Source organism: Temnothorax nylanderi, unplaced genomic scaffold (assembly GCF_030848795.1).
Source record: "Temnothorax nylanderi isolate EJ_2023f unplaced genomic scaffold, tnyl_v1.0 TNYL_tig0028_pilon, whole genome shotgun sequence".
Lineage (NCBI taxonomy): Eukaryota > Metazoa > Arthropoda > Insecta > Hymenoptera > Formicidae > Temnothorax > Temnothorax nylanderi.
In genome coordinates, this window is record NW_027249090.1 from 843228 (window position 1) to 859708 (window position 16481).

The 16481-nt window shown below is 32.3% G+C and overlaps 1 protein-coding gene and 1 long non-coding RNA gene across 14 annotated transcripts; one reads left to right on the forward strand and one right to left on the reverse strand.

Moving 5' to 3' along the window:
* The first annotated feature begins 64 nt into the window (after positions 1-64).
* Positions 65-10509, forward strand: LOC139770271 (uncharacterized). Its single transcript, XR_011717700.1, has 4 exons — positions 65-236; positions 666-755; positions 1192-1257; positions 10017-10509. It is a non-coding gene; the product is annotated as an uncharacterized lncRNA (long non-coding RNA).
* On the reverse strand, positions 1272-14374 carry LOC139770269 (uncharacterized). 13 transcript variants are annotated; one of them, XM_071702106.1, is made up of 12 exons: positions 14219-14372; positions 11913-11967; positions 11193-11546; positions 7999-8352; positions 7300-7632; positions 6838-7176; positions 6146-6478; positions 5449-5781; positions 4757-5083; positions 4295-4633; positions 3597-3929; positions 1272-2636 (listed from the first exon to the last, which is right to left on the reverse strand). In XM_071702106.1, exons 1-12 carry the CDS (start codon positions 14229-14231, stop codon positions 2633-2635), a joined length of 3117 nt encoding a protein of 1038 aa, XP_071558207.1. In that variant the 5' UTR covers positions 14232-14372; the 3' UTR covers positions 1272-2632. The 13 variants fall into 13 exon arrangements, with proteins under 13 accessions (XP_071558207.1, XP_071558206.1, XP_071558205.1 ...); XM_071702105.1 differs by having other exon boundaries at positions 1272-2781; XM_071702104.1 differs by having other exon boundaries at positions 1272-3929.
* Positions 14375-16481: the final 2107 nt, after the last annotated feature.

The window sequence follows — 16481 nt, forward strand, 5'->3', positions numbered from 1 at the left end:
AGAATAAGAAAAATGCATGAACGCGAATGTAAGAACGGGACGCGTAGTGATGCCGCTCTTATCGAACTGATCGAACGTTGTCGAACGTGAAGTTGACTGCGCGGGAGACGATTCAAAGTGCCTCCGCCATATTGATGACGTTCTCCTGCATTTCTTTCCATTTTCCAGAACACGGCGGACAGTGGACACGGCACGGATCGGCTCCGGGACGAGTGGCGTCGCGACTCATTTAATTGGTTAGAGTAACTTTCATTAATCTTGCATATTACATTATTTATCGCGGTATCTATCGCGTAGTATCGATTCAACGCTCGGGTATTAATGATTTGGAAATAAAATACGTATTTCGCGATACTTTTGTTCGGTCGAAGGCGCGTCGCGCGGGCAAGTGACGATTGTATTATTTTCCAATATCGCGAATATCGCGGATATCTGTTAAAAATATTAGTACATCTATTCGCTAGAATACAAAATAACGATCGTAATAATAGGAGAGCTTATGTAGTATTTGATTTTCGAAGTCGAAAAATTCATGGTTGCGAAGTTGAGAGCGCGACGCGTAGCGACATATCGTGAACATATCGTGACGCTCATGGCGCGAGAAGTTATCCGCGCGGGAGACGAAGCGCCTCCGCTATATTGATGACGTTTTTTTCCCTTTTCAGAACGCGACGGACACGGGACACGGTATGGGTACGGATCGGCCCCGGGACCCCCGGGACCCGGGACGAGTGGCGTCGCGACTCATTTAATTGGTGAGTATAACATTTATTAACCTTTTTATTTAATATATTTATTGCGGTATCTGTCGCATAATATGAATTCGGGGCGCTCGGGTCTTAATAATTCTTGAAAATACGTGTTTCGCGGCGCTTGTTCGGCCGATGGTGTGTCGCGCGGGCAGTCGTGAGAGTATAATATACGCGTATTTTCTAATGTCGCGAAATTGCGGATATCTGCCAAGATTAATATGCCTATTTGCTCGAATGCAAAATAATAATCGTAGTAATAGGCGGACATAGTATTTCCTATTCGAAGTACGAAAAATGCATAATCACGAAGTCCAGAGCGGGATGCGTAGTGACACCGCCGCGCCGCCGCGCCGCGCCACGTCGCTTTTAACGCGAGAAGTTGACCGTGCGAGAGACGAAGCGCCTCCGCCATATATTGATAATGTTCTTTCATTTTCAGAACCCTACAGAACGCGGCGGATACGGATCGGCTTCGGGACGAGTGGTGTCGTGACTCATTTAATTGGTAAGTACAACATATATTATAACTTTACATTTAATTAGTTCAGTCATATATAATATATTGCATCTTATATATATAAAAAATTAGATCCAATATGAATATACAGCATTATTAAAATATATGTATTTCTCTTTGTATTTCTTGTTTTTATAAGAAAGATAATACACGGAGAGAATTTTCTTTTAAAATTTACCCTGAAATCATGGTAGTTGTGGGACATGTACCACCAAGAATTTTATGCGAGCTATTCTGATTAATATCTACCATAATAAAAAATATTAATATCTATTACATTAAAATATAAAATATGTTTGATTAATTTTACTAAAATATATCTAGAAAATTTCAATAATTTTTGAAAATTTACCAATCTGCTTGGTAATTTTTATCACGTTGTTTGTAAAATGTCTTTTGTATATTTTAAAAATTCCTTGGTTGCCAAGTTGTCCCAAGTTTGTAGTAAGGATAAAATATAACAAAAAATTCTCTCCGTGTATGCTTCTATTTATATATATATAGATATATATATATATATACACACACAGAAAAATAATCATTTTACAACCTAGAAAAGCATGCTTACTTATTTTACTTTACTTCTTTTAAGTAAGTTTTCTTCCAACCAAGAATATTTTCTTACTAATAGTTTTTCAAATATCTTGACAGAAGTCAAGAATATTGTTTTAAGTAAATGTAATTCTTACAATGACTTTATGGTAGATTTGCGGATATATAAGCATACTAAATATTTAATCCATAAATCTACCATAAAGTCATTATAAGCATTACATTTACTCAAAACAATATTCTGGTTTTTAAAGACTTGCGTCAAACAAAATATTGATTACAATTACACGTGATTACAATTTAAGTAATCACTAAAATATAATGATCGCGCGGCTTTGACATTTTTTGTACGATATTCTCGAAATTTAATCACACGCGACGCGTACTTTATTCGCTTTCTATAATCCCTTCAACTATTAGCATTATATTCTCTCATATTTCTATTCTCGCTCACTTGTACTCCTATCTATCTCAACTTAGTATACCGACCTAAACGTATGCGTAACTTACCTTTTACAGGCTATTCCGCTTTTACCGAAGAGCAGAGAAACTAAATCCAATCGCTGTCGATTCGTTTATAACAAATACTTTAACTTTGTAACGAATACTGAACTTTGTATAAACGGTTCGTCGCGTCGCATTTTCGGGAGTGCCGTTCGAAGTCGTCGGATTATCCGGAATTCCGTCGCGCGATTTTAATAATTAACATATAACTGCGCCAATTTCCACGTTCTCAGACGTGACGGCTGTCTCGTGCGTGGTCCTTGAACGGGGACGGCCTGGAGATCGCAGTCTGCCCAGATCATTTGACCTAACTGTGCGTGGAGGGGTTGTATCAAAATTTTGTCCTGACCGTAAAGTGGAGTATCTCCCTAATTAAACTTATAATATTTTGTACACTAATTTGATTGTATATTATATCCGTCGTGTTTCACTTATTCATTGTTTATAATACGTCGCCTGAAAGAGACGTTCTTCTTAATATATAATTTATAATAAAGGCTGTCTTAATGTGAGTACGTGTTTAAACATAAAACGGATACGGTCACCAATAAAACGGTCTAAAATGATAAAATGTTGTTATGAAAAATTGTACAATATGTCAGAAATTAGGTTGGTGCTATATACATATACAATAATAACTCAAAGGTAACAAATAATCAATATCACTAGGCTGACATTTGTAAGCCTACAACGTGTAATCAAATACTACAAAGAACGGTTGATTGTTGTGTAACAGAAACTTTTATTAATTATTATTAATTTATTAATTATTATTCATCTACGTAAACAGTGGATGGCAGATTTGAGAGTTGTCCTATATAGATTTTATTAAATAGAGCTATTTAATTTAAATATCTATTAGAACTATGTATGAATCGTACATTTCAAGAGACACGGTAGTTTCTCGCGCCAAGTATACACGGAGCGAGACCGACCGTGACTCTTTTACGCGACGCGACGGGTTGCGAGTACCTACTCGAGATGTTGAGATTTCGATAACGAGTGAACAGATCAAGTTCTATTATATATCTACCTCAAATTTCTGCAATACTAATGTCAATCAAATAAATATTTAATCTAAATTTCTGAATTGTCTATATTTATGATGCATGAAAAAACGTGAAAATAAGGGATTCATATTTATTTAAATTATATTTGCGAAATAATTAGAAATAATCGTTATTACGATTTGAGAGGCACATTTATGATCAGAATTGCAAATAAGCATTAATAATCTTTAGTATTAAAATAATTTTTGATTGTGTACGTACTCATCTCGACTCTGGATACTTGTAGAATGTCTTCTTAAATGTACTCGTAAATGTCCAATATTTGTTAAGAAAGATATTGCTTTACCACAATTATTACATTTTGCTTTATATCCTGGTAACTCCGAGTAATATTGTTTTAAGTCGTCAGGTAGTGAGAGAGTGTCATTATCGAGAAATATTCCATGTCTACTTAAGTGCAGTCTCATTAATTTTGTGTATCTTGTTGGGTGTGATACCTTAATTTCTCTATTACAGGTCGTGCACTTTACTAGCAAAGGTTTCAATTCCTCGAAATAATTCCAAAACTTGCTGCGTTTTTTTGTCGGTGTCGTCCTGTAATACAGATTGTCTGACACTAAATGTGGTACAGCTATTGCATCAACAAGCGTTGTTCGTAGAATGTCTCACAAAGGTCATAAAGACACATTTAATTTATTAGAATGTATGTTTATACGGATATATAGTTAAAATTTGCATAATTATCAGATCGCGTACAGATCTTCAAACATATTAAAAAAAAAAATAAAAAACGCACCAGATGTACATGCACATTTATGATCAAAATTGCATATAAATATTATATGGATGCTCCGATAAAAACTCTTATTCGCTCAATTTTCTTTATCTATTGATTGTTTTGTCATTACATATATTTTATAATTTTTGGTATTTTAATAATTTTTTGATTGTGTACTTACTCATCTGGACTCTGGATACTTGTGGAATGTCTTCTTAAATGTTTTCGTAAATGTCCAATTTTTGTTAAGAAAGATATTGCTTTACCACAATTATTACATTTCGCTTTATATTCTGGTAACTCCGAGTAATATTGTTTTAAGTCATCAGGTAGTGAGAGAGTGTCATTATCGAGAAATATTCCATGTCTACTTAAGTGCAGTCTCATTAATTTTGTGTAGCTTGTTGGGTCTGATACCTTAATTTCTCTTTTACAGGTCGTGCACTTTACTAGCAAAGGTTTCAATTTTTTGAAATAATTCCACAACTTGCTGCGTTTTTTTCTCTGTACCATAACTGTTCTGTAATACATATTGTCTGATATTAAATGTGGTACAGTGATTGCCTCAACAAGCGTTTGTAGAATTTCTCACATTTATTTCATAATTTTTAGTATTTTAATAATTTTTTGATTGTGTACTTACTCATCTCGACTCTGGGTTATTGTGGAATGCCTTCTTAAATGTCTTCGTAAATTTCCGACATTTGTTAAGAAGGATACTGTTTCGCCGCAATTATTACATTTTGCCTTACATCCCGGTAATTTCGAGTAACATTGCCTTAAGTTGTCAGGTAGTGTGTCATTATCGCGAAATATTCCATGTCTACTTAAGTGCATTCTCATTACGTTTGTGTAGTTTCCTGGGTGAGATACCTTAATTTCTTTTTTACAGGTCCTGCACTTTAACAGCGTAGGTTTTAATTTCTCGAAATAATTCCACAACTTGCTGCGTTTTTTTGTCGGTGTCGTCCTGTAATACAGATTGTCTGACACTAAATGTGGTACAGCGATTGCATCAACAAGCGTTCGTAGAATTTCTCACAAAGGTCATAAAGACACATTTAATTTATTAGAATGTATGTTTATACGAATATATAGTTAAAATTTGCATAATTATCAGATCGTGTACAGATCTTCAAACATATTTAAAAAAAAAGAGAAAAAACGCACCAGATGTACATGCACATTTATGATCAAAATTGCAAATAAATATTATATGGATGTCCCGATAAAAACTCTTATTCGCTCAATTTTCTTTATCTATATTTATTGTTTTGTCATTACATTTATTTTATAATCTTTGGTATTTTAATAATTTTTTGAATGTGTACTTACTCATCTCGACTCAGGATTTTTGTGGAATGTTTTCTTAAATGTTCTCGTAAATATGCCATACTTGATAAGAAAGACAATGTTTTGCCACAATCTTTACATTTTGCCTTATATCCTGGTAACTCCGAGTAATATTGTTTCAAGTCGTCAGGTAGTGTATGAGTGTCATTATCGAGAGATATTCCATGTCTTCTTAAGTGCAGCCTCATTAATTTTGTGTAGTATTTTGGGTGAGATACCTTAATTTCTTTTTTACAAATCGTGCACTTTACCAGCGTAGGTTTCAATTGCTCGAAATAATTCCAGAACTTGCTGCGTTTTTTTGTCGGTGTCGTCCTGTAATACAGATTGTCTGACACTAAATGTGGTACAGCGATTGCATCAACAAGCGTTCGTAGAATTTCTCACAAAGGTCATAAAGACACATTTAATTTATTAGAATGTATGTTTATACGAATATATAGTTAAAATTTGCATAATTATCAGATCGCGTACAGATCTTCAAACATATTAAAAAAAAAGAGAAAAAACGCACCAGATGTACATGCACATTTATGATCAAAATTGCAAATAAATATTATATGGATGTCCCGATAAAAACTCTTATTCGCTCAATTTTCTTTATCTATATTGATTGTTTTGTCATTACATTTATTTTATAATCTTTGGTATTTTAATAATTTTTTGAATGTGTACTTACTCATCTCGACTCAGGATTTTTGTGGAATGTCTTCTTAAATGTTCTCGTAAATATGCCATACTTGATAAGAAAGACAATGTTTTGCCACAATCTTTACATTTTGCCTTATATCCTGGTAACTCCGAGTAATATTGTTTCAAGTCGTCAGGTAGTGTATGAGTGTCATTATCGAGAGATATTCCATGTCTTCTTAAGTGCAGCCTCATTAATTTTGTGTAGTATTTTGGGTGAGATACCTTAATTTCTTTTTTACAAATCGTGCACTTTACCAGCGTAGGTTTCAATTCCTCGAAATAATTCCAGAACTTGCTGCGTTTTTTTGTCGGTGTCGTCCTGTAATACAGATTGTCTGACACTAAATGTGGTACAGCGATTGCATCAACAAGCGTTCGTAGAATTTCTCACAAAGGTCATAAAGACACATTTAATTTATTAGAATGTATGTTTATACCAATATATAGTTAAAATTTGCATAATTATCAGATCGCGTACAGATCCTCAAACATATTAAAAAAAAGTAAAAACGCACCAGATGTACATGCACATTTATGATCAAAATTGTATATAAATATTATATGGATGCCCCGATAAAAACTCTTATTCGCTCAATTTTCTTTATCTATTGATTGTTTTGTCATTACATTTACTTTATAATTTTTGGTATTTTAATAATTTTTTGATTGTGTACTTACTCATCTCGACTCAGGATTCTTGTGGAATGTCTTTTTAAATGTCCTCGTAAATGTGCAATATTTGTTAAGAAGGATACTGTTTTGCCGCAATTATTACATTTTGCTTTATATCCTGGTAACTCCGAGTAATATTGTTTTAAGTCGTCAGGTAGTGAGAGAGTGTCATTATCGAGAAATATTCCATGTCTACTTAAGTGCAGTCTCATTAATTTTGTGTAGTATGTTTGGTGTGATACCTTAATTTCTCTTTTACAGGTCGTGCACTTTACTAGCAAAGGTTTCAATTTCTTGAAATAATTCCACAACTTGCTGCGTTTTTTTCTCTGTACCATAACTGTTCTGTAATACATATTGTCTGATATTAAATGTGGTACAGTGATTGCCTCAACAAGCGTTTGTAGAATTTCTCACATTTATTTCATAATTTTTAGTATTTTAATAATTTTTTGATTGTGTACTTACTCATCTCGACTCTGGGTTATTGTGGAATGTCTTCTTAAATGTCTTCGTAAATTTCCAACATGTATTAAGAAGGATAATGTTTCGCCGCAATTATTACATTTTGCTTTATATCTTGGTAACACCGAGTAATATTGTCTTAAGTCGTCAGGTAGTGAGAGAGTGTCATTATCGAGAAATATTTCATGTTTACTTAAATGTATTCTCATTATTGTTAGGCAGTTTTTTGGATGAGATATCTTAATTTCTTTTTTACAGGTCCTGCACTTTAGCAGCGTAGGTTTTAATTCCTCGAAATAATTCCACAACTTGCTGCGTTTTTTTGTCGGTGTCGTCCTGCAATACAGATTGTCTGACACTAAATGTGGTACAGCGATTGCATCAACAAGCGTTTGTAGAATGTCTCACAAAGGTCATAAAAACACATTTAATTTATTAGAATGTATGTTTATACGGATATATAGTTAAAATTTGGATAATTATCAGATCGATTACAGATCTTCAAACATATTTAAAAAAAAAGTAAAAAACGCACCAGATGTACATGCACATCTATGATCAAAATTGCATATAAATATTATATGGATGCCCCGATAAAAACTCTCATTCGCTCAATTTACTTTATCTATTGATTGTTTTGTCATTACATTTATTTTATAATCTTTAGTATTTTAATTTGGTATTTTTTGAATGTGTACTTACTCATTTCGGCTTTGGATTCTAGTTGGAATAATTGAATGTCTTCTTAAATGTACTCGTAAATTTTCAATATTTGTTAAGAAAGACACTGCTTTGCCACAATTATTACATTTTGCCTTATATCCCGGTAACTCCGAGTAATATTGTTTTAAATCGTCAGGTAGTGTGATAGTTTCATCATCAAGAGATATTCCATGTTCATTTAATATGTGTGCTCTTATTATTTTTGTGCGTCTTGTTGGATTAGGTATCTTAATTTTTTTTTTACAGGTCGTGCACTTTACCAGCGAATGATTTAACTTCTTGAAATAATTCCACAACTTGCTACGTTTTCTTGTCGGTGCCATTATAACCGTCCTGTAATACAGATTAATCGTCTGAATGCGATACAGTGATCGCCTCAATATGCATTTCCAGAATTTCTCACAAAGTTCAAAAAGAAGCATGGTCTATTTATTGGATTGTATGTTTATATGGATATATAGTTTAAATTTGTCTAATTACCAGATCGCGTACAGATTTCCAAACTTATTTTTTTTCAAAAAAAAGGTAAAAAACGCGCAATGTGTACGTGCTCTATACAAACTCATTATTGAAAAAAATTTTTAATTAATATTTAATGTCATAATTTTATTTATATTTTTTACTATAAAAACAATAATATCAGAATTTTTGTGTCAAGTCAATATGATAAATCATTAACATCTGATGTTTCTTTAAAATATTTGCAATGATATCCAAAAGTTTGCATCAAGTGAATAGGTTAAATTAGTAGTAACATCTCATTTTTTTAATGATATTTCGTTATTATAGTTGTTGTGTACGTGTTCTTTTTAGAACACGTACATAACTAATATGTATAACAAAGAAACAACATTTAAAAAATCAGATGTTACTAATTTATCTTATTTACTTGATGCAAACTTTCAGGTATAATTGTTTTTGTAACAAGAAACACAAATGAGATTATATGACAAAATTAGATTAAAATTTTTTTCAATAATGAGTTTGTATAGAGCACGTATACTTAACGAATTTTATTAACTTTTTTTAAAGGAGGTGTGTTTAGTACGGATATCACTCCTTTTTTACAATTACATGAAAATCATGAAAATATAAAACCTTTGATATATAAATTTGCAAATAAAAAAACGTGGACAATACAGACGCAAAGGTATTGCTCTGCATTATATTAACGTTCTGCAGAAGGATTCGTATCATAAGCCGTTGAACTTAATTGGAATACTTGGTTTGCATCGAAATGTGTTGTAATTCGAAATGGAATTATCTAAAATATTGAACTTATAAATTGTTCTTTTGCAAAAGAGTAAATATATATCAATATATCAATATATTGTATGATATAAGCAAAACGAATAATTAGTCATTAAGAGGTTACGCTACCCCTGAGGTTTGAAAAAATCGATTTTTTTGCTTCAATCGTTAGTTTATGGTCATAGAAATATGATACAAATGGTTTGAAGCAAAATCTCAACGTTATTGTGCTGTTAGAGCTGGCTTAATAAAGCATCTCGCCACGCCGCCAAGTAGTTTCGTAAATATATAGGACTATTTTTCTATCAAACATAGGTTCTAATCGAAAAATATAGATGTCAAAATATGTACTGCATACAATTTGTACAAGCATACAGCTCTACTAGCGTCGGTTTCCGTGTTTCCATGACGTCATTAGTATATATCTGAAAAACTTTAAATGCGTTTTTTTTAAAACAGCATTTTTTAAATCGGTGTACAACATAACTCTTACAGTTTTCATCCGATTTACTTAAAATTTTAACAGAATATTCTTTAATACATTCTGCTTGGAACTACGTAGGATTTTTGCAAAATATTGACTTTTTTTTGTTATTAACATTTTTAGACGCACATTTAGGGCGAAAAATGCTATTTTTCGTAAAAATAGGCGCCATTTTGAAAGTAATCAATATTTCGAAAAATCCCTATGTAGTTCGATAGTCTTTTGCATGTAAATAATGAAGATTTCTTTTTATTTGCTCTAGGATAAACCGTGTGACGGAAATGTTGTACACCGTTTTGCATCCGCAAAAAAAGATGGTTCGGCAATTGGGCTAGGGCGCCGGTATTTTGTACATAAAAAATACAAAAAAAATATTTTTGTACTCCTCAATACATGTCTAACAATGTCCTCTAAACCGATTTTTCATAAAGCAATTCATTTACTCGTAATAAATAGTCAAAGTTAGGTATGATTTTATAACCTCAGGGGTGGCTCTAACCCCTTAAGTGCGCCTGTTCTTTCTGTTGTTTCTTTAAGTAGTTGAACGAACAAATTAGATGTATTTTGACTTTGACGTTACTAAAGTTAAAGAAAAAATAGTTTACTAATGGTTGAAGAAAAAATATATGTAGTGTGCAAAAAATATTATTAAGCTACTAAATAATATTAAGCTACTAAACAATATTAAGCTACTATGTTCCAAGCTCGGACTGTAAATGGCTTATTGATTAATTAAAAAATTATTATTATTATTATTTAAGATGCACATTTATGATCAAAATATTGCAAATAAATATTATATGGATGCTCTGATAAAAATTTTTATTCGCTCAATTTTCTTTAGCTATTGATTGTTTTAGATATCATTACATTTATTTTATAATCTTTAGTATTTTAATAATTTTTGGAATTTGTAGGGGAGACCAGGGACAAAAGTAACGCGGGATGAACGTAACAAACGCGATTATTAAAAAAATAACACTCATGTACGAATCTATCCGCTGTTATACAATGTCTTTTGAACCCCTCCCTCACCTCAGTAGCGCTTGAAGCTCTGTTATGAGAAGTTGTGTGTCTATTGTGTCGGTGCCATAAAAATACGGTCAAAATAAGTATTTTGTGTTTTTTTATTTTCTCAATATTTTATTGGAAATTCGGTTTATTTCCTTGTTTATTGTTTATTATAAATAAGTCACTATTCCTTTTAGTAGTTCGATACATATTTATAGATTAGGTTATTTTATAACAATGAATATTTGACCAATTGTGGCAAAAATATAAGACGGGACAAAAGTAACAATGTTACTTTTGTTACATGGGTGCCCTGATAAAAACTTATATTCGCTCAATTTTTTTAGCAATTTTATTGATTGTATTATCATTATATTTAGTTTTTATAACCTTTAGTATTTTAATAATTTTTTGAATGTGTACTTACTCATCTCGACTCTGGATTCTTGTTGGAAGGATTGAATGTCTTCTTAAATGTTTTCGTAAATGTTCCATACTTGATAAGAAAGACAATGTTCTGTCACAATTTTTACATTTTGCCTTACATCCCGATAACTCCGAGTAATATTGCCTCAAGTCGTCAGGTAGTGTGAAAGTGTCATTATTAATAAATATTCCATGTTTAATTGATAAGTGTGCTCTAAATATTGACACAAGTCTTGATCGATGAGGTATCTGAATTTCTTTTTTACAGGTGGTGCACTTTACCAGCAAAGGTTTTAATTCCTCGAAATAATTCCACAACTTGCTGTGTCTTCTTCTCGGTGCCATTATAATTGTCCTGTAATACAGATTGTCCGATATTAAATGTGGTACAGCGATTGCATCAACAAGCGTTTATAAAATTTCTCACAAAGGTCATAAAGAGACATGGTTTAATTTATTAAAATTTATGTTTATACCGCGGATATATAGTTAAAATTTACATAATTATCAGATCGCGTACAGATCTCCAAACATATCTTTTTCAAACAAAGGTAAAAAGTGCACCAAGTGTACGTGCACATTTATTATAATTGCAAATGAATATTATATGGATGATAAAAACATTTTTAATCGCCCAATTTTCTTTAGCTATTGATTGTTTTATCAGTATATTTATTTTATAGTCTTTACTATTTTAATAATGTTTTAAATGTGTAATTACTCATCTCGACTTCTTGTGGAATGTCTTCTTAAATGCTCTCGTAAATTTCCAGTACCTAGTAAGAAAGACACTGCTTTACCTCAATTATTACGTTTTGTCTTATATCCTGGTGACTCCGAGTAATATTGCCTCAGGTCGTCAGGTAGTGCGAAAGTGTCATTATCGAGAGATGTTCCATGTACATTTAATAAGTGTGCTCTGAATATTGTTGTACGCATTTTTGGATGAGGTATTTTAATTTCTTTTTTACAGGTCGTGCACCATTACCAGCGAAGGTTTTAATTCCTCGAAATAATTCCAAAATTTGCTGCGTTTTTTTCTTGGTACCAACTGTTCTGTAATACAGATTGTCTGATACTGAATGTGATACAGTGATCGCCACAACAATAAGCGTTTGTAAAATTTGTCACAATTGGCAAAAAAAGGCATGGTTTATTTATTAGGATGTATGTTTATATATGTATATGGATATATAGTTTAAATTTGTCTAATTACCAAAACGTACATATGTGTAAAACTTATATTTTTCAAAAACAGATTAAAAATCGCGCCAAGTGTACGTGCTCAATACAAAATCTTTATTAAAGAAAAAAAATTTTGATCTAATTTGGTCTTATAATGCCATTTGTATTTTTTACCACAAAAACAATAATGTCAAACGGTTTGCGCCAAGCAAATATGATAAATTAGTAACATCTGGTTTTTTTAATGATGTTCTTTTATTATTCTTGTTTTGTACCTGTTCTTTTTTAGAACAGCGATACACAACCTGTTCCGGTTGTTTATTATTTAGATTCACACATAAAAAACATTTGGTGCCAAGTGTTTAATTTGTATCATGTCCACTTGGCCCTTCTGTTGTCATTGTTTTTGTAGTAAGAAATATTAGTGGAATTATACGACCAAATTAGATTAAAATTTTTTTTCAATAAAGATTTTGTATGGAGCACGTACACTACGAGCGTTTTTTTTTACCTTTTTTTGAAATTGATATGTGTTCTTTAGAGAAAAAGTATATATAGGTAAGTATATATCAGAAGGTACACACAATTTATGTATGTGTATAAAGAGTTTCTATATCCGAATATGTGTATCCTATTCCATGACCTGTGTACTTAAATATTCACGACCAATATACCTCTTAAGTATACAGAGATTCAAGTGAGATAAGTGTATTCGACTTGTATATCCGGACATCTATACAGAGCTCAATATCCAAAATGGTCTGGCAGTTGTTTATACTCTTCCAGTATATAAGAATAATAACGAGGATGGAGACCAACGTTATATTATTTTTTAGAAATTGGTGTATGCTGAATTTTGTGTTAGTCATTATATTTGCAATGAAAGTTTTTATGAAACCTACCAAAGTTGTTCGTATTTATTTATCACCTTAATTTGAAAATCTATTCTATGGAACAACGTACATTGAGTACTTCACAATACGCATTCGCATTTTGTATAAATGTTGTTATTAGCCAACCTATCTGCTCGGCATTTTTAAATAAAAGTAATCCTTATTTCCTACAAGCATTAACCTTTTCGCTTCTAATGTTGCTGTAGCCGGCATCTATGTAACATTCGTAGATACTAGCGCCGGCTATAGCCGGCATAGCCGTATTTGGTACTAACTTTGCTTGTAGCGTATTAAATACGAAGTTTAAAATAATAATAAAATATAATTTTAAAATATAATTTTGTACTTATGTAAATCCCGTTTTACTTTTATGCTTGAAAAATTATATCTTTAATGCAACGAGTTAAAACAGTGGAGTCATAGCACTTCTTCGCTCCAAGGCGAACGCTAGAGCGGCTTATGCTGCCGTACCTCATAATCGCTATTCGGCCAACGCAAAAAGGTTAAATACTTTGAAATAAAGTATCGCACAGATGTGTGTTAAAATTAAAACTCCTGGACCCGTGTGTAGTTTGATTTTGGATATGGTCGCAATTATCAGCCTTTTGTTTTTGCCACGAATTCTTGTTAGTGATTTTTTTTGCTTTAAAATTTTAATTGTACATAAAATCGAATATACGAATAAAAACTCAATATGCATAGGCAGACAAGTGAATATCCAGCATACACATATGATTACCGTCTTAAGTTTCAGCGTGTAAATCTTGTTTACACCGAGCATTTGATACGTATACTAAGTATTATATTAGGACTAAATCCATTGGTACGATCAATGTAAACGACGGAGTATCAGAATGGTACGATACTCGAGAACAGCCTGTATCAGACTTAAGTCGATACGCGTATCAAATGCATTCTTAATGTGCTGTCTGATTGGCTTGATACATACAAGTTGAAACCATTGTATACGTAATCGAAATTGAAAAACGTCTTGAAAAAATCACTAATATGATTTAACACGGTCGATGTAAACAGAAACGTATCTAACACTTAGTCCGCACCAGCTTGATACCCGTATCAAGAGTTTCTACGGTGTAAACTAAGCCATAGAACTATATACAACACTGGAATGTGAACTTCCATGCTAGCGCCCGGGTCACGAGAAGATAAAGACGGATTGCTTCGCGACCGTTCTCCCTCTGTTTAGCAGACTTTTGATTGGTCAATGGTATTCAATTGTTGTCGTAAAGTACAGCAGGGGTGCGTTCGAATTAAGCCTAGGCACACCTAGGTAACTCTAACACAGAGCTGCGTTCAGAAATTTAACCTGAGTAACTCTAAGCTATAGTTGCGTACACTATAGCATTAGAGTTACCTAAGTGCGCCTAAACGTAATTCCTGAACGCACCCTAGTATAAGTACATACAGTAGTGACATTGAGCGTCGGCACCTTTGATGTAGTGGGTCCCAGGTCACGGACTCGCCGCCATCTTCTGGGCTGTACGAACACTTAAGAGAGAAAGAGAAAGCAGTATCTTTCTCTTTGTCATACATACAGGCCGCCATATTCCGTGTAGGATAAAATTTATTACCACCAAAAAAGTTCAGTTTCTCTACTGTGTATACTTATTTTTTTGTTTATTCTTGAGCTTTTTTACTTCACTATGATTTAAAAATAATAGAAGAAGAGGAGTAATTTAATCTTTTATAAAAATTGATTTTTGTAAAAATCTTTATCGAAAAATATATAATTATTTAAAGAAATATCTAATTAAATAATAAATAAAACGTTGGATGCGATAAGAATTATGTTTTAAAACATTAGATTTTTTAAACACTGTTTTAAAATGAATTTTGTATTTGTTTGTTACAGAATCAACGTAGCTACGTGGCAGATATAATTCCGCTGTTGCGCATCGGAGTCGGTGAGTGACAAATTAACATATTTATTGATACTAAAGATAATATTTGTCCGTTCGTACTTTTTAATTCAACGAACAGTAAAAATATTTTTCGTCTAAAAATAATATTTTTAAATAAATTATAAATTTTTACTTTATGTTATTTTTATAAAATATTATTTTGTTATTATTTTAATCAAAGGAACACATCGGATTCATATTTCATGTATTAATTCCTAAGGCTGCGTTCCAGAACCACATCCATAACATAATCCGCTGAAGTACTTGAAGTACTCAGTCTGTGTAGAAACGTGGTGTGATTAAAAATTAAAAAAAAAAATAATTATTATTAAAATTCTACAACTGTACATATTACTTAATGCTATTATGTACTTATTGACGGTGAACTATAATGGAGTGAAGTTTTGTAAGTGAGAGTGAGTAGGAGAAAGAAAAAGAAAGAGATAGGGAGAGAATGTTTTATACCACGAATTTCTGTAATGCTAATGTCAAGCAATTAATGTCTAGACTGAATTTGTGGATTATAATAGATAAGTGAAACACCGATATGATATCAATCAAATTAGGGAGAAACTCTATTTTAATGTATTATATATAAGCATCAAAATTACATCAATTTAGAAAGACCAAAACCCATGGTCGAAAGGTCTTGATGACTAATCTGACCAAAAAGCCAACGGTCGATTTGTCATGACAATGTCAAATAATTACCCTTCACATGCTCTTGTTTCTTTTCTCGATTGTTCACATGACTGTAGAGCCAAATCAATTGTTTCCTGACGTTCTGCATTGGGATCTATATCGTTACCCGGTGAACTTGAAGTGCTTAGTCTGCATTGAAATACAGTGCAATTAGAAATAGCATTATTTTTTATCTTTCGCAGCATCGTCGATGCCTGGGCTATAGAATACTTCTTCTTTTGACGAGCAGTCTTTTCGTTATCCCTTTTTTACTCTTTGCGCTTCGTTCGTACGTCTTTCGACGAACTCTGCGCGAAACGTTTCCGGACCTATGTTTATAGGAACTTTTTTCTCCACATTCAATTTCTTATAAGACCCTGTAGTTTTATTGACCTGACTTGCAACACCCTGTTTATCAAAATTATTTTTAAATTTATTGTTACTATTGGAAAGAAAAACATAATGTTATATAGAATAAATGTTAAAAGCAAAGCGAATAATTACTCATTAAAAACGCTTCTTTATTCTTTTGGTTGTTTAAGCGATGCCTGCGTATGGTTTTTCTTGAATACAGATAATTTCCGACTCTAATGCTATGACACAATGGAA

What these genes read in the sequence shown, in the direction of transcription:
- LOC139770269 (XM_071702104.1), bottom strand. An exon ending in AAAATCCTGAGTCGAGATGA is followed by an intron (nt 5,084 to 5,448) that starts GTAAGTACACAT and finishes TCTGTATTACAG; the next exon opens with GACGACACCGACAAAAAAAC. An exon ending in AGTATCCAGAGTCCAGATGA is followed by an intron (nt 3,930 to 4,294) that starts GTAAGTACACAA and finishes TCTGTATTACAG; the next exon opens with GACGACACCGACAAAAAAAC.